Raw genomic sequence first — 26,040 nt, 5'->3', positions numbered from 1 at the left:
TTTAACTCTAGATGTAAGCTATTTCCCAATCTAACTATACTACTACCAATCTGGTGATGGATTTTTATCGAGCATCTTGTGTCCATACTCAGCTGGTTAGAACTCAGAATGGGAGTATCCATCACTCCTAATTGTAACGATTCTGCAATGTGAAAAAGAGCCAACTCAAGTCCTGAGCAACTGAGTATGATTTACGGATTATTAAGAGGAAATTTCTATAACCCAAATGTATTAAGAATTATCTTTTTTAAATTATTTTAAAATTTATTTATTTATTCTAATTAGGTATATATGACAGCAGAATGCATTTTGATTCGTTGTACACAAATGGAACACAACTTTTCATTTCTCTGGTTGTACATGAAGTAGCACTGTACCATATGTGCAGTCATTCATGTATCTAGGGTAATGATGTCCATCTCATTCCACCGTCTTTCCTGCCCCCATGGTTCCTCCCCTCCCCTTCCTCCACCATATTTAGTTGCAGTAGTGTCCATCTTGGTACACCAGCTGGGGACTAGATTAAGAATTATCTTAAGTTGCTTGTTTTAAAACTTATAATGGCTTCAGAATGAAAAATATGTATTGCCCAGACATGCATTATACAGAAGAATGGCCCACAAAAGTGAGTGAGAAGGTCAATGTACATACTTGGCTTTCTGCTAGAAGGTTCCCATTGGATTCCAAGGTTTTGAGCCAGGCTCTGTGATAATACTTGTGCCACTGCCATTGGAAGACCATACTGTTTTTCAGAGTTGAAAGTGTGTGGGAAACATTTGAGAGAGTGCACAAAGCTAGTTATTATTTCTTAATTGTTACCACATATCATCTCAACTCCCTATGCAGAACCTCACAACATCTAAAGATGGCCTATGCTCCCTCTCACTTCTTCCCTGCAACTAGGCCCAAGAAGCAAAAGGCCCCTTCCTCCTAAGCAGGAACTCTCAGGGCATTCAAAACAAGCTCTATCATGGAAATATAATGACAAGTCCCAAAAAACTAGTCTCTGACTCAGCCCATATCAAGCCAAGAATAAATTCAACTTAGTACAACTATGTTTCGAGAGGCCCCCACTAAATGATGGCTATTGGGATAACGGGGTAAAACATATTCTAGTACTGATGAGAATTTAGATATAGTTGGTCACGCTTTTTGAGGTACTTTGGCCAACTAAGAATCTTCTTTATAAAAATAAAGGGATCAAAATACAAACAATGATATTAAGAAAATATTTGTTTTGATTCATTCTACAGATTGGAAGGTAGAAGGCATAAAGATGAATAAATATGCATAGGGAGAAAAAAAACCCCACAATACTATTGTAAATACTTTGATTTCAATGAATTAAATCTAACATGGACAGAAGAGCACACTGTAACTTTAAAAATTATAAGAAAAGGATTAAAAAGCTTATAAAAATTTAACATCTTCTCTATAGACACCTAAAACCTCCCAAGCTGGTTTTCAGCTTGCATTTACCTGATAAGTATGCAAAATTATGATTATCATACCTCAAGGATATCATCATGAATCCTACCGTCTATTTTGGATTAATCTAAGCCACTCATGCCACGGTCTCAACACCAGAATTTAAAACAAGCATGAGAAGGAATGTAAACTGGCCCTAAAGAAGAAAGTGAGCATATGCAAAGAAAAATTTTTGCTTAAGGAAAACTGACAAAATTTACCTCGTTCACACCAACCCCTCTTGTGCGAGAACAGACACCTCCGAAGTAACTCAGACTGCTTCTCTTATAGTGGAATGTCACGCGCCTTAAGGGAAAAAATGCTGTTAGAAGACCAATGTAATGACTCCCATATAATGGCTCCCTAAACTTGTCTGCTCTCCTACACTGAACACCCCAAAACCATCCTCCTTAGGGAATAAAAACGGTATTTTAAATACACTTTAAATTTATGATGCCAAAATACCTTTATGATGTATAAAACAATCTCAGTTCAGCCAGCATTAACTGAGCACCAAGCAAGCATCAAGTACCAGCACAGGAATTAAAGATACAGAGATTAACAGACCACAGCTCTGGATCCTTTTCTAGAAGAGAGTATCTAGTAGTTCTACAGAATATTACTGATCATTATAAATTGATAATTAAAGACTGAAAGAAAAGAAAGTAAAGGGTGAAGATGGGGGGAATGAGGAGTACACTGGTTGGTGTGATTCTAGGAAGAATGTTAGAAGACTGTCTTCACTATAAGCAGGGAAGGTAACAGCTTGTTACAGGAAGGAAGAAAGCATAGTACTCCTCCTCCTTGGTGAGGAAACTCAATTATATTATTTGGTGGTTCATCAAAGACCATTTTTCCTAGCCTTCTTTGGCCATGTGACTAAGATCTAGCAAAAGATTTGCTGGTGAAATTGATGCATGCAAACTTTCAGGAAATGTCCTTTACAAAAGTTGACTCAACTGCCCGTAAGGAAGGCTGGAGCACCAGCAGCCATCTTGGGTTGCGACTTGACCTTGAGGATGGAAGTTATATGCTCTGAAGGTAGAGCTTATGGCCATGGAACCAGCACTGGGATCCCAGTACTGGGATCCTACCTCTATGCTTCCTAGATAATGGAGAGAGGCACCAACAGCAGTCCTGTTCAAGTCACTATTTTCTGATACATAATTTAACTGACACCACAAAGGAATAAAGACTATAACAGAAGCCTAAACAGGTACATACGAGATGAGGTGCACAGCGTCAGCATGCTGCTTGATACGCTGCCGGTATTTGGAGAATTCATGGAGCATCTGCACAGGATTGGTGGTGATGTCAATATGATCCTTCTCAGTCCAGGTCTCTACGGCCACCAGGACAACCCTGGTATTGAGCTGCTCCTTGTAAATCTAAGGGTAGACAACAGGACAGGTGCAGGAGGAAAACACTGGGTCAAACATGCACGATCAGTGAGTCAGAGTCAGCGGAAGGACAGGAAGGGGGAGGTGAGAGAACACGGGGTCAGAATTAGCTCATCACAGAGAAACTGCTTTTCCTTTCTCTTTCCCAAGAGCAAAAGGAAAGAAAGAATAACTATATAAGTCAGTCCCACATCACCTTATCTCATATAAGGTTATTTCCACCCGATCTGTACATTTGGTGGCCTCACATTTCACGAGGGTATAGAGAGTCAGGTGTAGGGATGTCAAGATTCTAAAGTCAGGACATAAATTGAGAACAGGGTTCATAAAAATCTCCTTTCAAACCTCGTAGGAGGCAACAGGCTGAGTGTGACGGAGTGACTCTAAGTGTAATATAACCAGTTACTCCTGCAGGATTGGAACACGCCAACAAACAGTGGCTGGCTTGTTCTTGGAGCCATGTTATATGAAAAGTAAAATAATACAGGGAAGCAATCACAGAGCTGAGATCAGAAGAGGAAAAGATCAGATTTATATCAGCCACCTCATCCTTGCCACAGGGAGGATCACTCCCAATATTTACACTGTCACCCTTCTCCTCTGTTTCTCTACATTTGGCCCCCAAACGGAATAACTCACACAATTAAGCAACTTCAGTGAGTGCTTCCATTTTGTCTTATTTGCCAACGAATTAAGAAAACAACGGGTGATCTGTGAACACACTGAAGGGGACCATCATGATGCCATTGTCAAATTGAAGCTATCACGACTCTACACAAAACTGAGTTAAGCGTAATGTCTTTTAAAAATTAGTGATCAGCTCCAGAACCTTATATGGCAATGACACTTTGCAAGATGTGACTCTGTTCAGTCATGCTGAGATGACTAACAAAGACGTGCTACCAAGTAAACAGCTTTTTCAGGGAAAATGATGTGTTTATGATTCTCTTTTTCATTTTCACTTAACAACTTTCCTCTAAGAAGATTGACAAGACCTGAAATTAAAATTAATCGACCAGGTGTACACTGGCTCTCAGAGGTTCAAGCTTAACTTTATATTATACATTCTATGCACATCCATTCATATTATTCATTTCCTCAGTGGCCACCAGGCACATAACATAAGCTAGGTATGCATAATGTATGTTATGAGAATTCATATGGCTAGAGGTTCTTAGTTTGTTTAAAAGGCAGAAAAGAAGGCAGCTCCTTAGAGTCAATAAATATCACTTAGATGCTCAGCAAGTTATAAAAGATTTTTTTCACTATTAAGAAGGAACATACAATAAATATCAGATAAAAATGCATTTAGCTGAACAAAATAGCATTTTGCATTACAATATAGAAAGTAGCATGCTGTATTTAATGTATGCTAGTCAAATTGAATTATTCATTGGAACAGAATGCTTAATATCCAGCTCTACAGAGTTCCTACCCAAAGCAGAAAAAGGAAGAAAATCTTAACAATCATTCTTTGTAACATAAAATGGGGCAGGTAGGGAGGGGAACATATCAATAGTAAGGATTTAAAGAATTAGAAGCCTTTCAAGGAAAAAATATACATATATATATATATATATATATATATATATATATATATATATTTTCAAATTAGTTTTATTTGAGGCTTGCACCTAATTCTGTCATCTAGAAATAAAGTCTGAAACATTTCACTAATGAGAATACTAAGGTAATAAATTTGTTCCCTTTAAAATTCTTTTTCTATTATCTATATTTTCCAAACACACTCTGCCTCAATCTATTAGTTCTTCTTTTCTAACGCCACATATTCTAGAAAAGCTCCACCTATTATTAACAAAGTTCTACTTGTCAGTATAATTTTTACTCCTTAGGGTAGCTAATTTTATCCATTGTTTTTTGTCCCTTATAGACTCTGGTGATACTAAGGTTTAGATATTGCTTAGAAGCAAGACTGTACATTTATTACATGCTAAAGAAAAAAAAGTTACATGTTTAAGGAGATAGAAATGCTAACTACCCTGATTTGACCATTGCACATTGTAAACATGTAGCATATTATAACACTGCACCATAAATACACACAATTTGAATAATAATGAATAAAAATAAGTAAATAGAGGTTTAAAGGAAGCAATGCTAGTGCAGCTTTGGAATTCTGAGAATACTCAGTAACTCCCTGAAACTCTGAAAACACTACTGCTTCTGAAGCAGACTACCCTAAAATTTCTCAGCAGACAAACTTAATGATTGCATTTTTACTTTTGCCCAGGAAATAGCTAAGAAAACAAGTCAGAAAACAGAGATAGAGATATAAACTGTGCCATCTCCATTAAAATAGGTTTAAGAAAACTGAGTACTTACAGAATCCACAAGGTTGACCACAGATTTTGCAAAGTTGTTGGTATGTGCATGAGAAGAACGATGCTTCTTATACTGGGGGGGGGGGGAAGAAGATGACCAAATCAGTCACTGCCAAATTATAATTTGATGATAGATTTCAAAATTCCATAAAAGCAGAAATGTCTTAACAATAGTAAAAATGAGGATCAAAAATACAAAATTTGGTTTGTGCCATGTTGAATACGGTGGCTCTCTCTCTCTCTCTCTCTCTCTCTCTCTCTCTCTCTCTCTCTCTCTCTGTGTGTGTGTGTGTGTGTGTGTGTGTGTGTGTGTGTGTTAGGCAATAAAACTCTAAAACACCCACCAGGCTATTCTAGGTGATGAAAAGGTGTGAGAAGCTTTATCCCTGAGAGTAGATTTTTAACTGTCTTAATGTCTACCAATTCAACCCTTTGTTTTCATTGAAATGACATTTCACAGTTTATAAAGGGCATAGACCAAAATATTTAGTCTTCATTGGTCATTTCCCTCACCTAACACTCAAGGCCACACATGAATCAAGAAAATTCCTCATGCAGCACCTCAGACAGTGCCCATGACATGGAAAGCAGGATCCCTACAGGAAATGTTACCTCCAAAGGAAACCTTCACCTCTGAGAGCTTGCAGTCACACAAGAGGAGACATAAAAGTAAAGTGCACTGATGGCCGTTTACGATTATCAAAGTAAATAAAGAAAAGCAAATTAATAGAATCATTCTACAACAACATCAGGAGGGCTATGCTTTTAGCCAGGAGTAGTGCACTTTGCTGAACAGGTCATTAAGAGGACACTGGAAAGCTGAGGTCTGCCTTGGGAAAACCATGCCCTCTACTGGTCCATGAGGCCATCATAACTTATAATTTTGTGGGGGGTGGGGGGATACATATATTTAATACATATTTTTTTAACATATATACATATGTTGCACATATACTTAAAAACTCCAATTCAGATTTGTACCACAAGTCTTTTAAACCTGCCTTCAATTATAATGATGAAAATAATGTGTCTTTCATAAAGATTTAAAATATTTTCACATTGGGAAATCATGATATTCTTTTTTCTCCTTTACCCTACAGATTTGCCAGACCCCCTTGATTTCTTTCTCTTTCAACTCCTGTGACTATGGTTTTGAAACAATAACAACCATAAAAAGGTATGGCTAAGTGTTTTAAAATTAAATCTGATGCCTATTTTTAGAACACTGGGAACACAGAGGCTGCATGATAAATGTGTAATAAGTTGATTCATATATTGCTATAGGTAGCGTTAATTAATTCATAACTACCGGTATAATATTGCTACTATTGTTCATGTTATTACTACCACTGTGGATCACAATTGGGCCCAAATTGTCTCATTGCATTCTTTTAAAAATAAGTTTCTATGTATGCACATAAGTGGGTAATAAAATATCACATTCATCTAAAATTTTTCAAACATCTTAGCAGATTTAAACTTCAAATTTTATAAAGAAATTTTTATAAATAGCTTGCCATTTTAAGTTGCCTAGCAGATTCTACAAACTGAAATTTTTCAAAAAATACCTTTTAAGAGTAAAAGGAAAAGTCTCTCAAAGTTCCTTTGAGATGATGAAAATGTGTTAGAACTACACAGAGTGATGATTACACACAATGTGAAGTTACTAAAAGCTAATGAATTGCAGACTTCAAAAAATCTTGAGGCTAAATAGCATATGTCATGTAAAGAACAGAAAAATATTAGGTGACACCTATTTTAAAGCAGTGGTGTTACATACCTGTTAAAAAGAATTTTATCTTGCTCTGAATATGTAAATGTATCCATTTTAGAGATATCTTTTTCATAGCATAATGGTCATAGAAAACATGACTTGCAAGTTTAAAACACTACTAAGGTGTGTGGGTATGTGTGTGTGTGTGTGTGTGTGTGTGTGTGTATATATATATATATATATATAATTTATTTATTTTTATGTAGTGCTGAGGATCGAACCCAGGGCCTTGCATGTGCTAGGTGAGCTCTCTACAGCTGAGCCACAACTCCAGTCCCAATAAGGTCTTTTTAAAATCTATCAAACACCATGTTTTTTCCATTTATTTCTTATTTGTAATTTTTCAAGTTTCTAGTTTTATTTTGAGAAAGATCACTCAACCTGCTGTGTGATGAGTGAATTAGAGAAGATCAAGAATGGAAGCAGACGGAGCTTTGGAGAAATGGTCCCCTTTTCACCTGCAATCGTCCATATAAAAAGTAATGAAAGCAGACAGCAGCAGAGAGAAGTAGATGACCTTGAGAAGCATTATGAAGGTAGAAATGCCAAGACCTGCAGGTCCAAAGGATGTAGAAGGTGAGTCAGGACAGGAAGAAAAGGTGGCACAGGCTGTGAACCTGAATAGATGGGAAACTGTGATAGCAAACACCTAGGTGAATCCCACCACTGTGTCCCCACCCACAAGAAGGGGTTCCTAATTAGAATAAGACATTACCTATATAATTTTATCAAAATGAATTCTATTGTCATGCATAACTAAGAAGAACTAATTTAAAAGGTTTTTTTTTGTTTGTTTGTTTTTTGGGGTTTTTTTTTAGACAATGAAAGTAGGAAAGAGAAGTTTAGGATTAGGAAACTAGTCTTTGTTCTGTGGTCCGACTAAATGCCTGAGTTGATGTAGAGAGAAGAAAGACTTCCTGAGCACGTGGTTCCTGCACCTGTCCGTCATCTGGTGAGGGCCTTGTTGCTACATCATAACGACAGAGGACACCACATGGTGAGAGAGTAAGCACACCAGCTCCTGTCCCTTTACCCCATCTTAGGAAGCCACTAATGCCATTGGGGGAGGGGGCAGCCCTCATGACTTCACTTAGCCACTAACTGCTTCCCAAAGGCCCTACCTCCAAATACCACTGACGCGTGAATATTGGGATTAAGTTTTTGACACTGGAATTTGCAGTGGACACATATAAACCCTTCAGGTTCTGGTTGAGAGGTGTTAGATGGGCGATGCCTACTCAATATTGAAGTACAAATGTCAAGCAGGCAGTTGGATGCAGGAGCATGGAATTCAGAAGGCTAGAAACATAGAGAGTTAAGAATTTAAAGTCATGATACTATTTAAAGCCTTGAGGCTAGAAGTTATCACTCTGGAAGTAGGGAATGGGAGCTCTGAACCTAGCCTTGGGGCACTCCCATGATTCTAGGAGTCAGATTTAAAAGAAATGGCCACTGAGGTAGAAGAGCTGTCATGTCATAGACGACAAGAGAGGAAGAAAATGTTTCAATAAAAGAGAGCAATTTTGTCTAATGTTGCTGAGGGAGTAAAATAAAGATAGAACAGTGACCACTAGATTTATTAACCCGAAGCACTACTTAATTGAGCACCTAGAATTGATTAGGAACTATGATAAGAGTTTCTCCTACAACCATTATTTGCTCCTCAAAACTCTACAAAAGGGGGCTGAAGTTGTGGCTCAGTGGTAGAACACTCGCCTAGCACGTGCGAGGCCCTGGGTTCGATCCTCAGTACCACATATAAATAAATAAATAAATAAAGGTATTGTGTCCAACTACAACTAAAAAAAAAAATTTTAAATAAATTTTAAAAAAACTCTATGAAAGTAATTTTATTATCCCCAAATAACTCATCTAAGACCACATGGTTGAAATTCAAAGCCTACTCCAGGTTAAGACAGGAGATAAACTTGTTCAGTTAACAATTATTTTTAAATAGTTCATATATATTCCCAACAAATCATAATTACTGATGAGAATTTGTAATTTTTAGGTGCATGTAAATTATGGTGCTTTTAAAGTAGGGAAAACTAAATGAGGTATACATTAAAAAATATTTGAATTATCATCACCCATTTGCACTTATTGGCTCCCACTTAAGAATATAGCAAAAAAAAAAAAAAAATGGAAGCAAAACACTTGATTTTCATGCACTTTAAAGTAACTCAACCAATTTTCTCTTAGGATAGGGTTTGTAATATTTAGTTTTAGTTTAAGTGGTTCAAAGAGATGTTTATAGACTCTTATCAAAGCTGTAATTGGCACAAATTAGGTTCCGCCATCCAGGTACTAAGATGCTTTCTACGAAATTGATGGATTTTTCTTTCTAATTGAAAGCCTCTGATAGTGTGATGCCTGCTCCAAATAAGATATGTACATTTTTCAGGCAGTCAATATTAGGTTACTGTGAATTAGAGGTAAGCTTGAATGCAAATATAGGCAAAATGTTTCTATTTCCTGCATGAATGAGAACTAATTTCGCAAATAAAGAAAAATGTTCAGTCTCCTATTATGATAAAATGTACCTTCACGTTTTCAGATCACTGAAAACAATTTACATTTAAACTGGTAAATTTGCTTTTACTTCCTGAACAAATGAAACCTTAAGAGATTTGCCTTTTGAAAAAAATTTAAATTCGAACTTATTTTCAACCCTAAGGTAAGAGTTATCAGGTAACTGCTGCCTCACACAGTAAACATTGAAAGATGAGTGTTTTCCGTGGGATGATTATTCTAAATCCCAATGGCAAATCTCTAGACATTAAAAAATAGATGGAACAGATATTCTGCTTCAATTTCACTTTCAACATGGGAATTTAAGTACTCCAATCCATGTTTTTTAATTTACTACCTCTTTGTGGCAATCATATTTAAAAACTATTTTCACCTCAAAAAAGGATCTTTTTCTAAAAAGAAAAATATTTTTATAAAATGACACACTCATTTGGGACTATCAAACGTAGAATTACAGTAGAATGTAATGTTCTTGAAGAAAAAGAATAATATTTAGTTTTGTTATTCTAGAAGAATATTTTTTCTATTTCTTTAAAGAATAGAAAACATCTTAAGTAATTTCTTTCTACCTCAGGCATTATTTCCACCCCAAACCAGAAGCTTTGAAAAAAAAATTAACATGTATTTCTTCTATATATCAGTTCACATTACAGTTCTTTATTTCTAGTTTTAAAAACAGATAAACAGAGGCTAGGGTTGTGGCTCAGTGGCAGAGTGCTCGCCTAGCATGTGTAAGTCCCTGGGTTCGATCTTCAGCGCCACATAAAAGTAACTATAACAAAGGTATTGTGTCCATTTACAACTAAGAAAATATTTTTAGAAAATATTCATGAAAATATTCAATTTTCAGCTTTTACCCTTTTAATAATAATTAAAATAAGATGAATTACCAATATTTATTGGTAAAAATTTGAATTTTGAACAAAAAAAGTGATAGCCATAAAAGGTAACTTTATCACAGAATATACAATATACTCTACAGAAGTTTCCTATGTATAAAGCAACATTTTAAGAAGAGTGCTATTTCATTACATGTAAGATAAAGATAAGATTATATAGGGGCTGGGGTTGTGATTCAGTGGTAGAGTGCTCGCCTAGCATGTGCAAAGCACTAGGTTCTCTCTTCAGCATCACATATAAACAAATAAAATAAAGGTATTGGGTCCAACTAAAAAAATATAAATAAAAAGATAAGAGTATACAAATGTTCAACATTTTAAAAGATGAAAAAAATAAATTCAGGGCAGCTAGGGGCATAGCTCAGTGGTGTAGTGCAACTGAGGGCATGCACTAGGTTCAGGGATCAATTCCCAGCACCTCAAAAACTAAATGAATAAATTTAATATATACAATATCTAAATTTTTTTTTAAGTTTTCTATGTTGTAGAGTTACTGAAAGCTACTCTCTGATTGACAGAAGCTACTCTATGTACTTTTTTACATAGTATGGTAGAAGAAGAGATTTGGAATTGCAAGTCAAGGTTTGAGAACTGATTACATAGATTATTGATTATTTAGGAATGTACTTTGTATAATAAAAGGAATTACATACATTTTAATTATTATATACACTGCTTTAAAAGTATTTGCATAATGGAGCTTTAGGGAAAACTTAGGCTTTTTGTTGGCAGGTGGAAGGTAGCAGAAGATTGAGCTACATCCCCAGCTACCCTTTTATTTTTTATTTTGACACAGGTTCTTGCTGTTTAGTAAATGGTAGTTTAGGCTCTCACTAAATTACTGAGGCTGGCCTTGAACTTTTGATTCTCCTGCCTCAGTCTCCAGAGTCACTAAAATTATAGGCATGCACTACTGTGGCTGGCAAGCGTAGGCTTCTAAAGCCATAAGTTCAAAAAACATGACACAGTGCTCAGATTTGAGAAGTTGCTGGGAAAAAAATCTCAATATTCCAATCAATAAAAATAATCAGATGAGAAGATTACCTTGTTAAGGTCCTACAGAAGCTCATATTTTAGTCTCTATTACCTGAAATCACTGCCTACATATCTGGTTTTCCTTCTCACCAGGGAATTGTATGTAAGTCTGATAAATTCTGATTCTCTTTTTTTTTTTTAATTTTTTTAAGTTGTTGATGGACCTTTATTTTATTTATTTGTATGTGGTGCTAAGAATTGAACCCAGTTCCTCATGCATGCTAGGCAAGTGCTCTACCACTGAGCCACAATCCCAGGCCCAAATTCTGCTTCTTAACTGTCATATCTCAAGCAATGTATTTAAAGCCTACTGGCATAGAAAATAAATCCACATACAAAACTAAGAGAAATTCTATGGAAAACTTCATATTCAATACAACTGAATTGTTATTTGATAATTAATTTAAACATCCATTAAATAGGAGACCCAAAAGTTTAAATATAAGTCATTTTTTAAAAATACAAGCTTTAAGAAGTTCTCAAGTAGGGTCTACTAACTGGAACTTCAAGTTGTCACTTTAGCGAGAAACAACATTATCATCTAATCTACCAATCTAACACTGGTTTTAGTTAGAGTAAAATAAAGACTTAAAGATATGTGCAAAGCAATCTGAATTTCTGTTCCTACCTTTTACAAGGTTTTTACCCATATCTGACTTTCAAACATTTTTAAAAAGATTCTCATCTTTATAAAGTCTTTCCATAAAGGCAACTTCATTTTCATAAAAACAAGTACTCTTAACATATGCAGTTTTTAGAATTAAATTACGTAACGATGACAGAAATAACAGTGGCCTAAACAGTTAGGGGAGTGTGGAGTAGTGCTGACGCCAGCGCCCAGCAACACACAAGAGCCACCTGGACCCAACCTCTCCCAGCTCCCTTCAATTAATGGTCTCACCTTGGTAGCCTGAAATCAACCAAAGTCTGACTATTTATTTACATTATGGAGATCAGCCAATGTAATCTAAATCAGTGCTTTTTGCCCGACAACTGGGTGTTACAGTTTATCACATACCACTAGTACTGGACATAGCACCCTAGAGGGTCTTCCACCCAGGCATTTTATCAAGGAAATGGTTAGGTAGAGTACAGTTAAGAGTTTTGACTTCAATTTGAAGAGAGGTAAATGGAGAGTGATGGTTGTTTCTCATATTTCCTTTAAGTGTTACTGAAATGACACATCCAAAGATACTGTACTTCCACAGAGCCAACAACAGAGATTATTCAGCTTTCCATTGTTCAGTGAAATAATTCATTGGTTCAGATAGTCTCTTTAGATAGACCTCTATTACACTTGCTTTTTATTACATTTATTCACAAATAATAAACTAAAAAAAACACATTAGCAGAACAAAGGCAAGAAATAGAATAGAAAGCAGTGTTCAAAGGCATAGATGAAGTAGGAAATGAGACTTTTTTTTTTTTTTTTTTGGTACCAGAGATTGAACTCAGGAGCATTCAACCACTGAGCCACATCTCCAGCCCTATTTTGTATTTTATTTAGAGACAGAGTCTCACTGAGTTGCTTAGTTCCTTGCTTTTACTGAGGCTGGCTTTGAACTCACCATCCTCCTGCCTCAGCCTCCCTAGCCACTGGGATTATAGGTTTGCACCACCACGCCCAGCAAGAAGGAGACTTTTTAATAAAGTCAAGTGAAAGATGTCAAATAGCTAAATCTATCCATTATAATCACTATTAAATAGAGGAAAAGTTTAGAGTTGTGAAAATTCTATAAAACCCAGTCAGTGTCTCCAAATACCAAGAAATCAAGTCTTTTAATGCTCCAAAAAAGTAAAATGTCTAAATATCTTGGTTTTAATACTTAACAATGTTCTCAGTCTCAAGTAAGCTATTGGGTATAAAACTTGATGATTCTGTATTCTTACCGTTTTGTGATCATTAACTATCATAAGCTCCAAATATTTCATTTCTTCAAATACACCACGAGAGGGCTGTTAAAAATAAAAATATTTGATAAGAATAGTGATTGACACAAAATTTCTCTAATGCTCAGTTGTAGAGAACTCTATCAGAAATCTGGAAATTGGTCAAGGAAAAAAATTTTTATAGGTGACTATAAAATTGTTAAACACTCCAGTATTCAGAAAGGAACCATATTTCACTGTCTCTCCTTATCATGAGCCCATTTTAGTTTTAGATGGCTTTAAATACAAAATTATTCCATACAATAATGTATAGCACAATTATATCAAAATTAGTAAATTATCAATTTCTTTGGCATTAAAATGTAATCAAAAATATTCAATCTACTTAAAGTGTCAAAGAGAATCTACTTAAAATTCATTTCATATGGATAACAAATTATAATTACCTCCCAGAACATCTGAAACAGTATCTATTTAGATAAACAGAAACATTAGCTTCTCTGGAGTGCAATTCTAATAATAATGTACCAGTTCTGAATGCACAACTTCTGGAAGGAACAAACATTGAAAATCATTGTATTCTAAATTCTTCTAAATTTTAATTATTGCCAGAAAATCTTTTAAGAGTAAGCCCTCATTTAGACTTATTTATTTTTCATACACAGTCATTGATCAATTAAGTGGTAGACCATAGGGAAAGCAAAGCCTATATAAAATGCTACTGCCAACAGCCTCTTCGAGAGTAACTACAAAGAAATTTCTAAGAATAAAAAGTGTGTATATATAATCACCATAATACCAACACAGGTTCATAAAAGAAAGGCTTTAACCTTGAACTAAGTTTTTGAGGGCTGGTGGTCTAATTTTTTCACAAAAAAATTTTCATTCAGGAAAACGTTATCTAAAATGTGCAATTTTCACTATAATTACCCATTAAGTTATCTAGTAAATTACCATGCAATCTATAAGCTGTGGAATTAATTCTCGGTTACATGGCACCCACCATGTAATTACTAAACAGTCCCCGTCATTATGGCTTTCTAAGCTATTATGAAAAAGACGAGGAACATAATTTCAGATACAAAACCCCTCTATATTTATCAATATGTGTGAGGTATACAATAGTTGTTCATCATGTAATTATTTAGTAACTGTCTTATCACTAGTGTTCAAATAGATTCATTCCATTCTTTTCTGAAAAAACACATCCAGCTTCAAAGTTTGGTATAACTAAGTTCTTAATTCGTAGAAATACATATAAACATAATTAGACAATGTTTCAAAACCTAACTCTTTCTGCATTTTTGTTGACAAAAATGTTTTATGTGATGCTATATAAGCCATATCACCTCCAGCCCAACCTGCAAGAAATCCTCCTGTACCTTCAACAACAACAACAAAAATACTATGATTTTCCTTAGAAGATACTTTGAAATAGAGGAAAACCAATACATTTATATAACATCGGGGGGTTCATAGGACACAAATCAGTTTGAATCACTAACAGGGAGGGATATATTAAAAGCAATGTGCTGATAAGGCTTAAGTCATGGGCTTTTCTTCTTCGTGTTTTGCTTTGAAGAGAAAATTTCCCAAATCAAAACTGTTCTAGGGACACAGCTACTGCACAGGACAGGCGCACAACCTAAGGTAGACAGCCCCACGAGTGGCTCAAAGTCACACTCACATTCATGGCTCTCTTCCTCCTTTTCAGCCACTGTAATTCAGACAGAAGGGGCCACTGGTCGTTGCTTTCTGTACCTGTGTAAGAGAAAAATGAACACCAAAATTATGCTTGGCTGCATTCCAGTGGATGTTTTCAAAATATGTGAAGGAAGAGCAGCTTGATAAGTCATCACACACACACACAAAAAAAATGGGATAAACTAAGAAGAAAAAGAGAACACTGTTCATTATACATTTCACACCCTCATGGCCAAAAAAAGAGTTCAAACATGTGTTTTTTTCCAAACATCATGAAAAACAGGGTGTTCAAGATTCACTAGAAATATATATTTGGCCTACAACCACATGATGATATCTGAACATCTGAGAGAATTTTACTATGCTTCATTCATTTTAGAATTAAACATAATGTATGACATAAGCTTTTGCATAAATTATTAAAGACTTCTGACACTAATACACAGGAATAGCATCACGTAACCCCACAAATTCAAAAGCAGCCTCTGCCAAGATGAGCATGCTCACGATGCCTCAGAAGCAGAGCCTAAGAGGGAGGTGATAAGAGTTGGACAAAGAGATACACATTAGGAAAATTTAAGGATGGGTCTTGGTGTGAATCTCTTTTCTCAGTTCGATCACATTCTCTGGTTCCCAGTGCAGTTTTACCCCAGGGGTTTATATTTCAGTTTTTCCATCAAAATGACTCTCGTTTCACTCCACTGCCTTCCACAGTCTCACCCCTAGAACTCAGAGTAATTCCACTTTCCAGCAAGCCTGCGTGTCTGGCCTGCGTGTCTGGCCTGCGTGTCTGGCCTGCGTGTCTGGCCTGCGTGACTGCAGAGTTCCACCAAGTCACAGCTCCAACCACATAAACTAGAATGGCTATTTTAATTAAAACTTACTGAGATTCTTCATTTGCTTGGAATATTGTCCCGCCAAGGTTTTCTGGATGATATGTGGCCGACCTGTGCTTTTCTGAAATGAAAACAATGGTAGGCAATAAAAAAAGCGAGATGTGAACAAGTTATTATGGAATGGTGTGAGAACTTTCTCTGATGTCCTTCCTGAAACAGAAACACGTATGTCAAACTTTAAGCTATCAAAAATGAAAAGTATATGTCTCATTGAAATGGTAATTTTAAATAAAATAAAGCATCTTCCAATACCCCTGTTTAGATAAAAGCAGAGCTTTATTAGCTATTTTTTAAGCCTTACCTTCTTCAAAGCTATGAGTAGGAAATTCTCAAGAAATAAACGCAAAGGGTCAATAAACATATGAAAATGCTGAATGTTAAGTATTTTAATATTCTTTTAAAACCTAAATTTAAAATGAATGATATGCCAATTTTTACCATCAAGTTAGTAAAGATTTAAAAATCGTCATATCCATAGTTAATTAGTGTTGCAAGGAAAAAACATTCTTTACACATTGTTTGTGGAAGGAAATTGGTATCATAGTTTCAGAGAAAATTTAACAATGTCTATCAGAAACCTTGAAAATACTCATGTCGTTTGGCCTAATAAATTACACTTTTATGAATGATATTACCATTACTATTACATTACTATTACCATTACTATTAGCATTTGTTATGGCTTGGATATGCAGTGTCCCCCAAAAGCTTGTGCATTAATTGCAGGAATGTCTGGAGGTGAAATAACTGGATTAGGAGTGCTGCCACCTAATGGGTCCATCCTAGCTGGCATGGAGTGGGTGGTAACTGTAGGCCTGTAGGGTGTGTCTAGAGGAGGTAGGTGAATGGGGCCATGCCCTAGAAGAGGTCAGCTTCCCTGTGGCCCTTCCCCATCCCTCTGCTTTTTGGCTGCCATGAATTGAGCTCTTTTATTGCTCCCTTCCGCCATGATGTTCAATCTCATCAGAGTCATAGAGTTGGCCAACCATAGACTAAACCTCTAGAACCATAAGCCAAAATACATTTTCCCTCCCTAAGCTGTTCTTGTTGGGTATTTTGGTCCCAGTGACAAAAAGCTGACTAACACAGCTTTCATTACTGAGACGATAGTAGGTGCCAGGCAATATTTAAGTACATATTACCTAATTTATTCCTAACAAGAACACATAGTATATATTTTATCCTTATTTAACAAGTAAAGATATTGAGACTCAGAGATACTTTGAGTTAAATTATATTATAAAATAATGATCCAAAGGCTGGGAATGTAGCTCAGTGGCAGAGGGTGAGGCCCTGGGTTGGGTCCCAGAAAGGGCAACAGCAACAATCATCATCATCATCACCATTATCCAATCAATTTATTTTTAAAAGTTTGGAAATATATCATTGAAAAATAGGACAAATCTATGCAGAAAAATAAAGGTAAGTTATCTTTGAGGATGGATAGATACTATTTAATTAAGTATTTCCTTTGCTTTTCCAAATTTCCTATATTAATTTAATAATCAGAAAAATATTTATAAAGGAGAGCCTTCTTCACAGATTACATAAAAGAAAATAATGAAGAATTTTACTGATTATACTTTCCTTGTGATAGAAAATGAATTTCCAATGGAAATATTCTTTCTGTATCACTTATTACAAAGCATAGTAAAATTAATAAAAATAATATGGACATAAAGAAATCCAAATTCACTGGGTGTGGTGGCACATGCCTGTAATCCAGTGGCTTGGCAGGCTGAGTCAGGAGGATGGCAAGTTCAAAGCTAGCCTCAGCAACAGGCAGGCACTAAGCAACTCAGTGAGACCCTGACTCTAAATAAAATACAAAATAGGGATGAGATGTAGCTCAGTGGTCAAGTCCCTCTGAGTTCAATCCCAAGTACCCCCCCCAAAAAAGAAAAGAAATCCAAATTCAATATTACTCAGCCATAAAGAAGAACAAAATTATAGCATTTGCCAGCAAATGGGTGGAAGTGGAGACTATCATGCTAAGTGAAATAAACCAATCCCCAAAAAACCAAAGGCTGAATGTTCTCTCTGATAATTGGATGCTAACACACAATAAGGGCAGGTGGGCAGAAAGAACAGAAGTTCATTGGATTAGACAGAGGGGAATGAAGGGAAGGGAGTGAGAATAGGAATAGGAAGGATAGTAGAATGAATCGGACATAACTTTCCCATGTTCACATATGAATATATGACCGGTGTAACTCCACACCAATACAACCACAAAAATGGGAAGTTATACTCCATGTATATATAATAGGTTAAAATATACTCCACTGCCATGTGTATCTAAAAAGAACAAACAAAAAAATGTGGAAAAAAAAGAAATCCAAATTCAAGTAAACACTTGATTCTAATAACAGGTGAAAAGATATCTAGAGTAATAAAATTCACAACTGGATCAGCAACACAATTTTTTAAGCTTCAAACACTGTTCCTCTCCCTCTACCCATGGTGAGGACGAGAACAAACCATTACATGAACAAAAGGCAGGCAGTAGGAAGGCAGGCAAAAAGAGAAGATAATAAGCATGTAACAATCACCTCCTGTATTATATAATTATGGGCCTAACAACATGAAAGCAGTTCTTTAAACATTATGATAATCATAGTTTACATACACACAAACCTTTTCAGCAGTTTAACATGCACCATAACATACATTTATTAAATCACTGAATCTGCAAAATTACCCTATTAGGGATGCATTGTAAAATTATCTCATTTACATATTTTTAAAACTCTAAGGCTTAGAGAATTATTATTTTGGATTGTTTGTTCTTTGGGGTTTTGTTTTTAGGATAAGATGGCATTAATCAAAGCAAAAATCAAAGTGATTTTATTTTTCCTGAATGAGTCCAAAAATTTTGCTGCATATGGACTATTTGTCTATAAATGGAGTCAGGGGAATAACACTTTACTTAACCTAAGTATCTTAATCTAAGTTCTGTTTTCTTTACTATCTGGTAACTTTGAAAGTAACTAGGTTTTAAAAAAATGATAAAAGTTTATTCAAACAAGCAACCATTTACAATTTAGTAACTTTTCTGCCTCAGATTTGGAAGGTATCCCATATTCCCGTGTACTTTAAGAAAAAAAAATGTTTTCTGCTCCCCAACAAATGACGGCAATATTCTGACTCTGTCATTCTCAAAATATTGTTTTTTTCCTTTATTAGTCCTCTTCACTGATCTGACTTCCCTACTGTTACCTCTCAGGGCCTCCTGCCACTTCCCCCATTCAGTCCTCTCCAACCTCACCATGTCCCCCAAAGCTCCCTGAACACATTAGGCTCACTCCTGCTTCACAGCCTTTTGTATTTGCACATCTCCTAGAATGTTCTAATCTCCTTAAGGTCTTTATTCAAAACACCTTCTCCATGTGGTCTTCCCTGCTCGCTGCACATAATGTTTAACTCTCCTCTCTCCCTGGCTTCATTTTCTCTCCTTAGCAAGCATCATTATTTAAAATGCCACACGTAATTACCTGTTCATCCCATCTGCCCCTGTAGACTAGAAGCTCCATTAGGCTGAGGTTCTATGTCTATTTTATCACTAATGTATCCCTAACACCTAAAATAGTTCCCAGCAAGTAGTAACACCCTCCATACACGATTTGATGTCTTTTAGGTTTGGTCACATTCTATTAGTGAACCACATGACCAAGATTATGTGATTTCTTATCTAGGTCACACTGGTGTGCCCATGACTAAAGATTATTTTCTTCCCTATCTTGAAACTTACATTTTGTATCATATAATCAAATTCCCTCATTTTCAGGGAGCAGAAATTAAGTACATGGTTAGAACCACAATTATCTAAAGGAGACTGTGAGAGGGAAGTTGGATACCATTTTGTTTTGCAGGAGCAGGGCTACTGCAAAACAAAACGACTCCTGATCTCACGGTGGACTAGAAGAAACTGGCCTGAGCTACAGAAAACCCTAGTTGCATGCCTCTGATTATCCCTTATTGGTATGTGGGCACAGCACATGCAATGTAAGCTTCAAAACTCACAGGACCCTTCTAAGTTAGAAATAAGGTAATATGGATAAGCACACTTTGCAATCTACATTTTCTCTTACTGCTCAAAGGCAAAGATGCTGAAAAAGTGAAACACCACAGGGAAACTGATGTCCCATGGCAGTCAGGCTCACCTCGTCATGAGTCAGCTCCAGCGGCTCTATCATGTACACGAAGGTACTGTCTTCAAACATCCCACTGTAACAAGAGAATCCACCGAAGGAGAGAATGAGCAAATACCGCAATGGCAAGAAATAAAAAGTCAGCTTCCTAATGGTGCCCTCAAAATAAAGAGTGCATCTAAACCGACACCTTTATAACTGTTCCAAATCCAGCAAATGGGTGGAAGTGGAGACTGTATAGAATCCCACTGTGTCCCTCTGCTAGATAGCACATAGGCTACAAGAAGTGTAAAAACGCCCACCAAGAGCAAATATATATATATATATATATATTCTTGATAGAATTAGTTTCTAAGAGCAAATGGGCAGATGAGAACATTAATCTAGGATGACTCCTGTGGTGGCAGTATCTCAGGTTATTTTAGAATCGTGTACAACTTGTACAAATTTCTTAGCTTGCAAATCCAGTGTCATCTAGAAGAGAAATGACAGGTCCTCATATAAGAATCATCCAGAACCATCTGATTTTGAAGAGGAAAGCAGACGTACACTTATGCTTGTAAATGGTGAGTACATTTCCATCAAGCAGTACAATTGTGTCATTTACATCATATTTAATTATGACAGACATGAGGTTTTTAATATAAAGTATGAAAAAAGAAAACGTGTCAAAAGCCTTTTTCATCACATGGCTGAACTAGATGTTCACATGAGGTGCTACTGTGTTCGGGTCCAAAAGTGCTCACAGATGGTTTCTTAGAGCCTGCCTCTAACTCAAGACACGAGTGCCTCTCTTTATCGTTCCACCCTTGCCTGGCTAACTCCTAGCCATACATAGGTTTGATCCAACGGCTGCTGCATCCTCTGGAATATGCCTCAGGGAACCTGCCTGAACTGAGCTCAGTCACTCTTTATCCCTCCTACTTGGACCCTGAGTATTCCCCAAAGGCCCGTATGCCAAAGGCTTGATCCCTAGAATGGTGCCACTGGGAGGGGTACGACCTTTAAGAGGTGTGACCTCGTGGAAGGTCTGTAGGTCATTGAGAACATGTGGGACCCCAGGACCATTTTCACTCTCTTGTTTTCCTCCTGTTCATGTGATAAATAATTTTGTGGTTCCACGTGCTCCTACCATGAGATATCACCTCCAAACAGGCACAAAGCAATGGAGCTAATGAATCATAGACTGAAACTCCAAAACTTTGAGCTAAAATGAACCTTTTCTCTTTATAAACTGGTTATCTTGAGGTTTTTGTTATGGCAACAGAAGCTGAAAAAAAAAAAAAAGAGAGCTAATGTGCTCCTGTCCTTCCCCTTCACAGCACCTACCAAAATGGTAACTAAATATCATCCTGTGCAATCATTTGTTTAATCTCTGGATCTTCTGCAAACCCTATTTTTTAAAGAGAGAAAAACTCTGTATCCCTGTGAACTACTCCATATCCAGTCCATAACATGGAACTGGCACAGATGATCACTGAAATAAATATCTGGGGGGAAAAAAATAGAAAGGGTGAACAATGAAAGCAAACTTAGAGGGAAAGAGGGTCCAAAGAGATCCCCACATACTGAAGTCCATTGCATGTTGACAGAGCCACCTTGGAGTCTTTGACACCTCTGATGCTTCCATGGTAGTAACAGTGTTCTCCACCCTACAAAAGAGAAGGTTTGACTGATCATATTTTATGCACTGCGAATCACTCTTTGGTTGGTTCTATAAAGCAAAAACAGACGAACAAAAACAAAGATGGGAAGGTGTGGTCACTATGTATTAATCTATGTATTAATAATCCTCGAAACTGGTCCTATGTGGAGTCATGAATGAGACTAGACAATTTTAAAACTTTTCTATAAAAGTATGTGTGCATTAAATTTAATGAAGGAGTAAAGGCTCTAGTGGGAATAAAACCAATGTAAGTGAAAAAAAATTTATTTACATTTCTTAAGCATGTATTATAGGAGCAGATTCTTACCAGATGCTACACAGCTGTTTCCTTTCTCCCCTGCTCCACTACCCCAACCTCCAAGTCAACCATTTTTAACTCTTCAAGTTGTTTCTTCTTGTGTTTACCAATGCATTTTTAATGGAATATTTATATGGCTATGTCCTGATGATTTATTTCATTTTAGAATTATCTTCCTAATACAGAATCATGAAAACTCCTCTCACCCTCAATGCATTCCAATACACATCACCAGTTTTTGGTTAAATCCAAATTTAATGTTTATATTATGACTTTGCAAATATCTTTCACAGCTGTGATACTATAATTACATTTTCTTTCTTGCCTCCATTTAAGTTTTTTTAAAAGTTTTGCTTCATTTTCTTGTTTATTTTTTCACGTAGTTACCATATATGCATCTCTCGTATCTAAGAGTACTCTAAAACTCCTCTCAATATGGTCAAACATATCAAGTAACACAGCATATCCATTTTGCACCTGGAGACACCCCCCTTGTTTCTTTTCAGCCTCATGCTTTGGTCTCCATTGTACCTTTTTAGGCCCTGTGCACAACCGCCATTCAGGAGTTCTCTGTGCTGCACTGAGATCACCCTTTGCCTGCCTCCTTCTATATTGGGTCCTAGACTCATGTCTTCCCCATCTGAGGCCCCCATTCCCCTCTATAGAGAGGTTCACTTCCTCTGGTACTTTCTTGGAAGAGCAATGATGGAAGATAAATTTAGTGAAAACTTGTGTGCACAAACATTTCTTTTTCAACCCTCGCAGGAGATCCACAGTTTTGGCGGTTAGAGAATATGCCAGATAGGACACTATTTTCTCTCCGTATCTCATAGACCTTGAATATAGTCTTCTTATTTCTGAAGGGGCTGTGACAAATGAACATTATTCTAATTTTTAGATGTTTCTATAAAGTCTGCTGTTTCTCTTTTAAGAAGGCTTCAGGAAATTCTATTTATTCTCATTTTCATGCAGTCCCATACTGTGCCTTGGTCTGGGTCATTTCTCCTTCAATACACTGAGCACTCTGGTACTTTGTAATCAAGAAGACTCATGCACTCAGTTCTGGGAAACTACCTTTTATTATTTCTCTAGTGATTTCCTCCTTTCCATGTTTCTCCACAGATTAAGCGCCTTCACCAGACTAGAAAGGAATGGCCACCTGTCTAAATCAGAGATTCCTCTTCAAGTAAACCTTCAACCAACTTTCTCTTTTCAAACGCCTTTGATTCCTGAGCCTTTCTGAGTTTAGTGACATGAATTGTTTTTCTGCTTCCTGTCTCCCACCAAGAGAACTTAGCAAAAAGGAAAGGCTCAAAGCCAAAAGAGGGACCCTTCTTCCATCTGCTGAATCTCCTGAAATTTTATGGACACTTCTCATCTGCTGACTTCTCTTCTCTTGTCCTTGCCATTGTGTATATATATACTCCTTAACTGTTATTTTATATATATATATTCTGTCCTCAAATAGCAAACTTGCATAGAGTTATTGGTTGCATATGTTAAATTCTATGTGTGTGTTTAACTCTGAAACCTATAAGGACAAATGGTACCACATATCTCAGCAACTTGAGAATTCAGGTCAATATTCAGCAATTTACATTTCAGATTCTTCACATGGTTCTAAAAATGGCCATGGGTAACTGTAAATTCCATCAAATTGATTATTTAGCACTTTGTATCACACCAAAAAGCTATCTTAAGTCAAGTGATGGTTAGAAGTAAATGCATAGCAAGCTCTCATATTTACTTGACCTTTCTAAGAAAAGCTATTTCCAGATTTTCCTAAAAATATTCTTTTTTTCCCCATAAAGTATTTCCAAGACCTTTCTTAGATCTAAGTTTCATTCATCTGCAATGGAAAGTTAAGGTTGATGCTCACTGTCAAGGTCATTGTTACCTTTGAATTAAGGTAGGATATTATCTGAAGAGAACCTAAGTTCTCTATATATTGGAATGTGGATAACCATGTTTTCTAAACCTTAAATGAGATCAAAGATAATATTCACCCCTTAATGTTTAGCATAATTAGAAAGCTTATTATCTAAATTGTAGTTTTATTAAGCACTATTAACATTTTGGTAGTTTCCAATTATAGTATTAGAAGGTTTTCTGAGTTTCTTAATATTAAATTTATAAGATTTCTTAAAAGTATTGTAGAAAAAATACTATTTGGCAACTCTTCAGATCTTTATAGCATTTTCTAAATGCCACCTCAAAGTAAGTAAGATCTTGAGGTATTCTGTATAAAATAAACTCCTGAGAGAGAAGAGGCAACCTTTTGGGGGTAAGGAGCATAATGATAGTGGGTCAGTAAAGAGGGGCTACACCCAGAGGGCCTGGTTCCCAGTGACACTGGATAGTCAGCCCAGGAATGCCTCCCACCCAACAATCCGCCATCTTAAATAATCACAGCATGACCAAAACCACTAACTCCATGTACCAATTGGGAGACAGGCACCAAGTGCTGAAGGCTCTGCCAACAAGAGCAATAGACAAAACTGAATTCCACGTCTTCAGGTTCTTGAGCTAATGTCTCTTTTTCCAGTTAGGAAAGCCTCAGACCATTCACAAGGACTGGCCAGCATCAGCCCCTTATGAGTGGTCACAGATGGATTAAGCAAACAGCAGGAAAGAGAACCAAGGAAAGCTAATTAGGCACATGATGCAAGTTATCTGTGTGCCCCCCGCGGACATCAGCATTTTCACATCCAAACTGTGAGTCAGTTAATTAAATTCAACAAAAAATAGAGCATCTGATAAATGGAACTTACTGGCAGAGGAAATTAAAATCCTGGTAAGCATACTAACTTTCTCAACCCACCACTTCCACTGAAGCAGAACACTCCACGAGCCAAATAATGTTCAGACCAGAACTCTGCCCCCCAGGATAGCCAAGCTCCGAACCCAGGCCTGTTCTTCAAATACAGAAATCCTGAGACCACAGGCATCTTTGAAAACACCTCGTAATCAGGTATGGCTAGGGACAGCAACTTCATAATTCTAGTGATACCAAACTTGGAAGAGAAAAAAGTACTTGGTTCTCTGATACCATTGATTTAATAACAGGAATGGTGTGATTCTCCTCCCTTCAATGAAAAGAGAGCCACCAATAACTCCCTTGAATAACAGTTAAGGAATAAAAAGGGGTATAAACCCACAAGGACAAAGACAAGAGAGGAAAAGGCAGCAGACGGGGAGTGCCTATAAAATTTCAGGAGATGGAAAGCAGATGGAAGGGGTGGCTCTCTCAGGTTTGAGCTTCATCTGGCTTGCTAAGTTCTATTGGGGAAAAAAACATAAAGGAGCCAGCCAACATTTAATTTTTTAAAATTGTCCCACTCCACCATTGTGTCTGTTTACCTCATCTGCTTAAGTAAAGTTCCACCAGCAGGTTCTTATTATCCCCATAGCCTAAGAAATTCCCATAAACCTGAACATCCATGGTGACCCAGCCTTGACATTTTCAATCAACTCCTGAAGGTCTGCATAAACATTTTAAAATAAACTACCCAGATCTTGGCTAGGAAATGGTGTATGTTAGGAGATCCAGGTTCTGAATAGACTAAAAATGATGACATCATACTCAAGTTATTATTCTACATACACATTTTTAAATACTTCAAATGATCAACTAACTGGTTATGCAAATCTATTTTTTAAACCAGAGGTCTGGTAGCAAAAGATAAGTAGGAAAAAAAAAAAGATATCTATAATGCGATGCATGTACCTGAATTGGAAGACTGCAGAATGAGAAAAAGGAAAAAAACAATTTCAGAGAATCAGGGAATTTGAAACTCCAGCACCAGTTTAATTATTTACCTTCATTAAATTAGACAGGGAAAAAACATTCTTGCAGCAGTTTGTTAATAAAGTATCAGAACAATTTGGCTGGCTGTACCAATGCAATATAAATGTTCAACACTGCTCAAACTTAATTAACAGCTGGGCACGGTGGCACACACCTGTAATCTCAGCAACTAGAGAGG

General features: G+C 36.5%; 1 protein-coding gene across 1 annotated transcript in view; it reads right to left on the bottom strand.

Annotated features, from left to right (window-relative positions):
* The window catches only part of Adam23 (ADAM metallopeptidase domain 23), a 168,052-nt gene that overhangs the window by 57,356 nt on the left and 84,656 nt on the right, over nt 1–26,040 (bottom strand). The window contains 9 exon segments of the mRNA XM_013362781.4: nt 652–742; nt 1,689–1,773; nt 2,692–2,855; nt 5,211–5,282; nt 13,340–13,405; nt 15,027–15,100; nt 15,928–16,000; nt 20,103–20,166; nt 21,660–21,742. Of these exon segments, the coding sequence (XP_013218235.3) occupies nt 652–742; nt 1,689–1,773; nt 2,692–2,855; nt 5,211–5,282; nt 13,340–13,405; nt 15,027–15,100; nt 15,928–16,000; nt 20,103–20,166; nt 21,660–21,742 (772 nt within the window).

The sequence above is a fragment of the Ictidomys tridecemlineatus genome, chromosome 7, assembly GCF_052094955.1.
Source record: "Ictidomys tridecemlineatus isolate mIctTri1 chromosome 7, mIctTri1.hap1, whole genome shotgun sequence".
NCBI classification, from domain to species: Eukaryota; Metazoa; Chordata; class Mammalia; order Rodentia; family Sciuridae; genus Ictidomys; species Ictidomys tridecemlineatus.
This window is presented reverse-complemented; position numbering and strand designations above follow the sequence as displayed.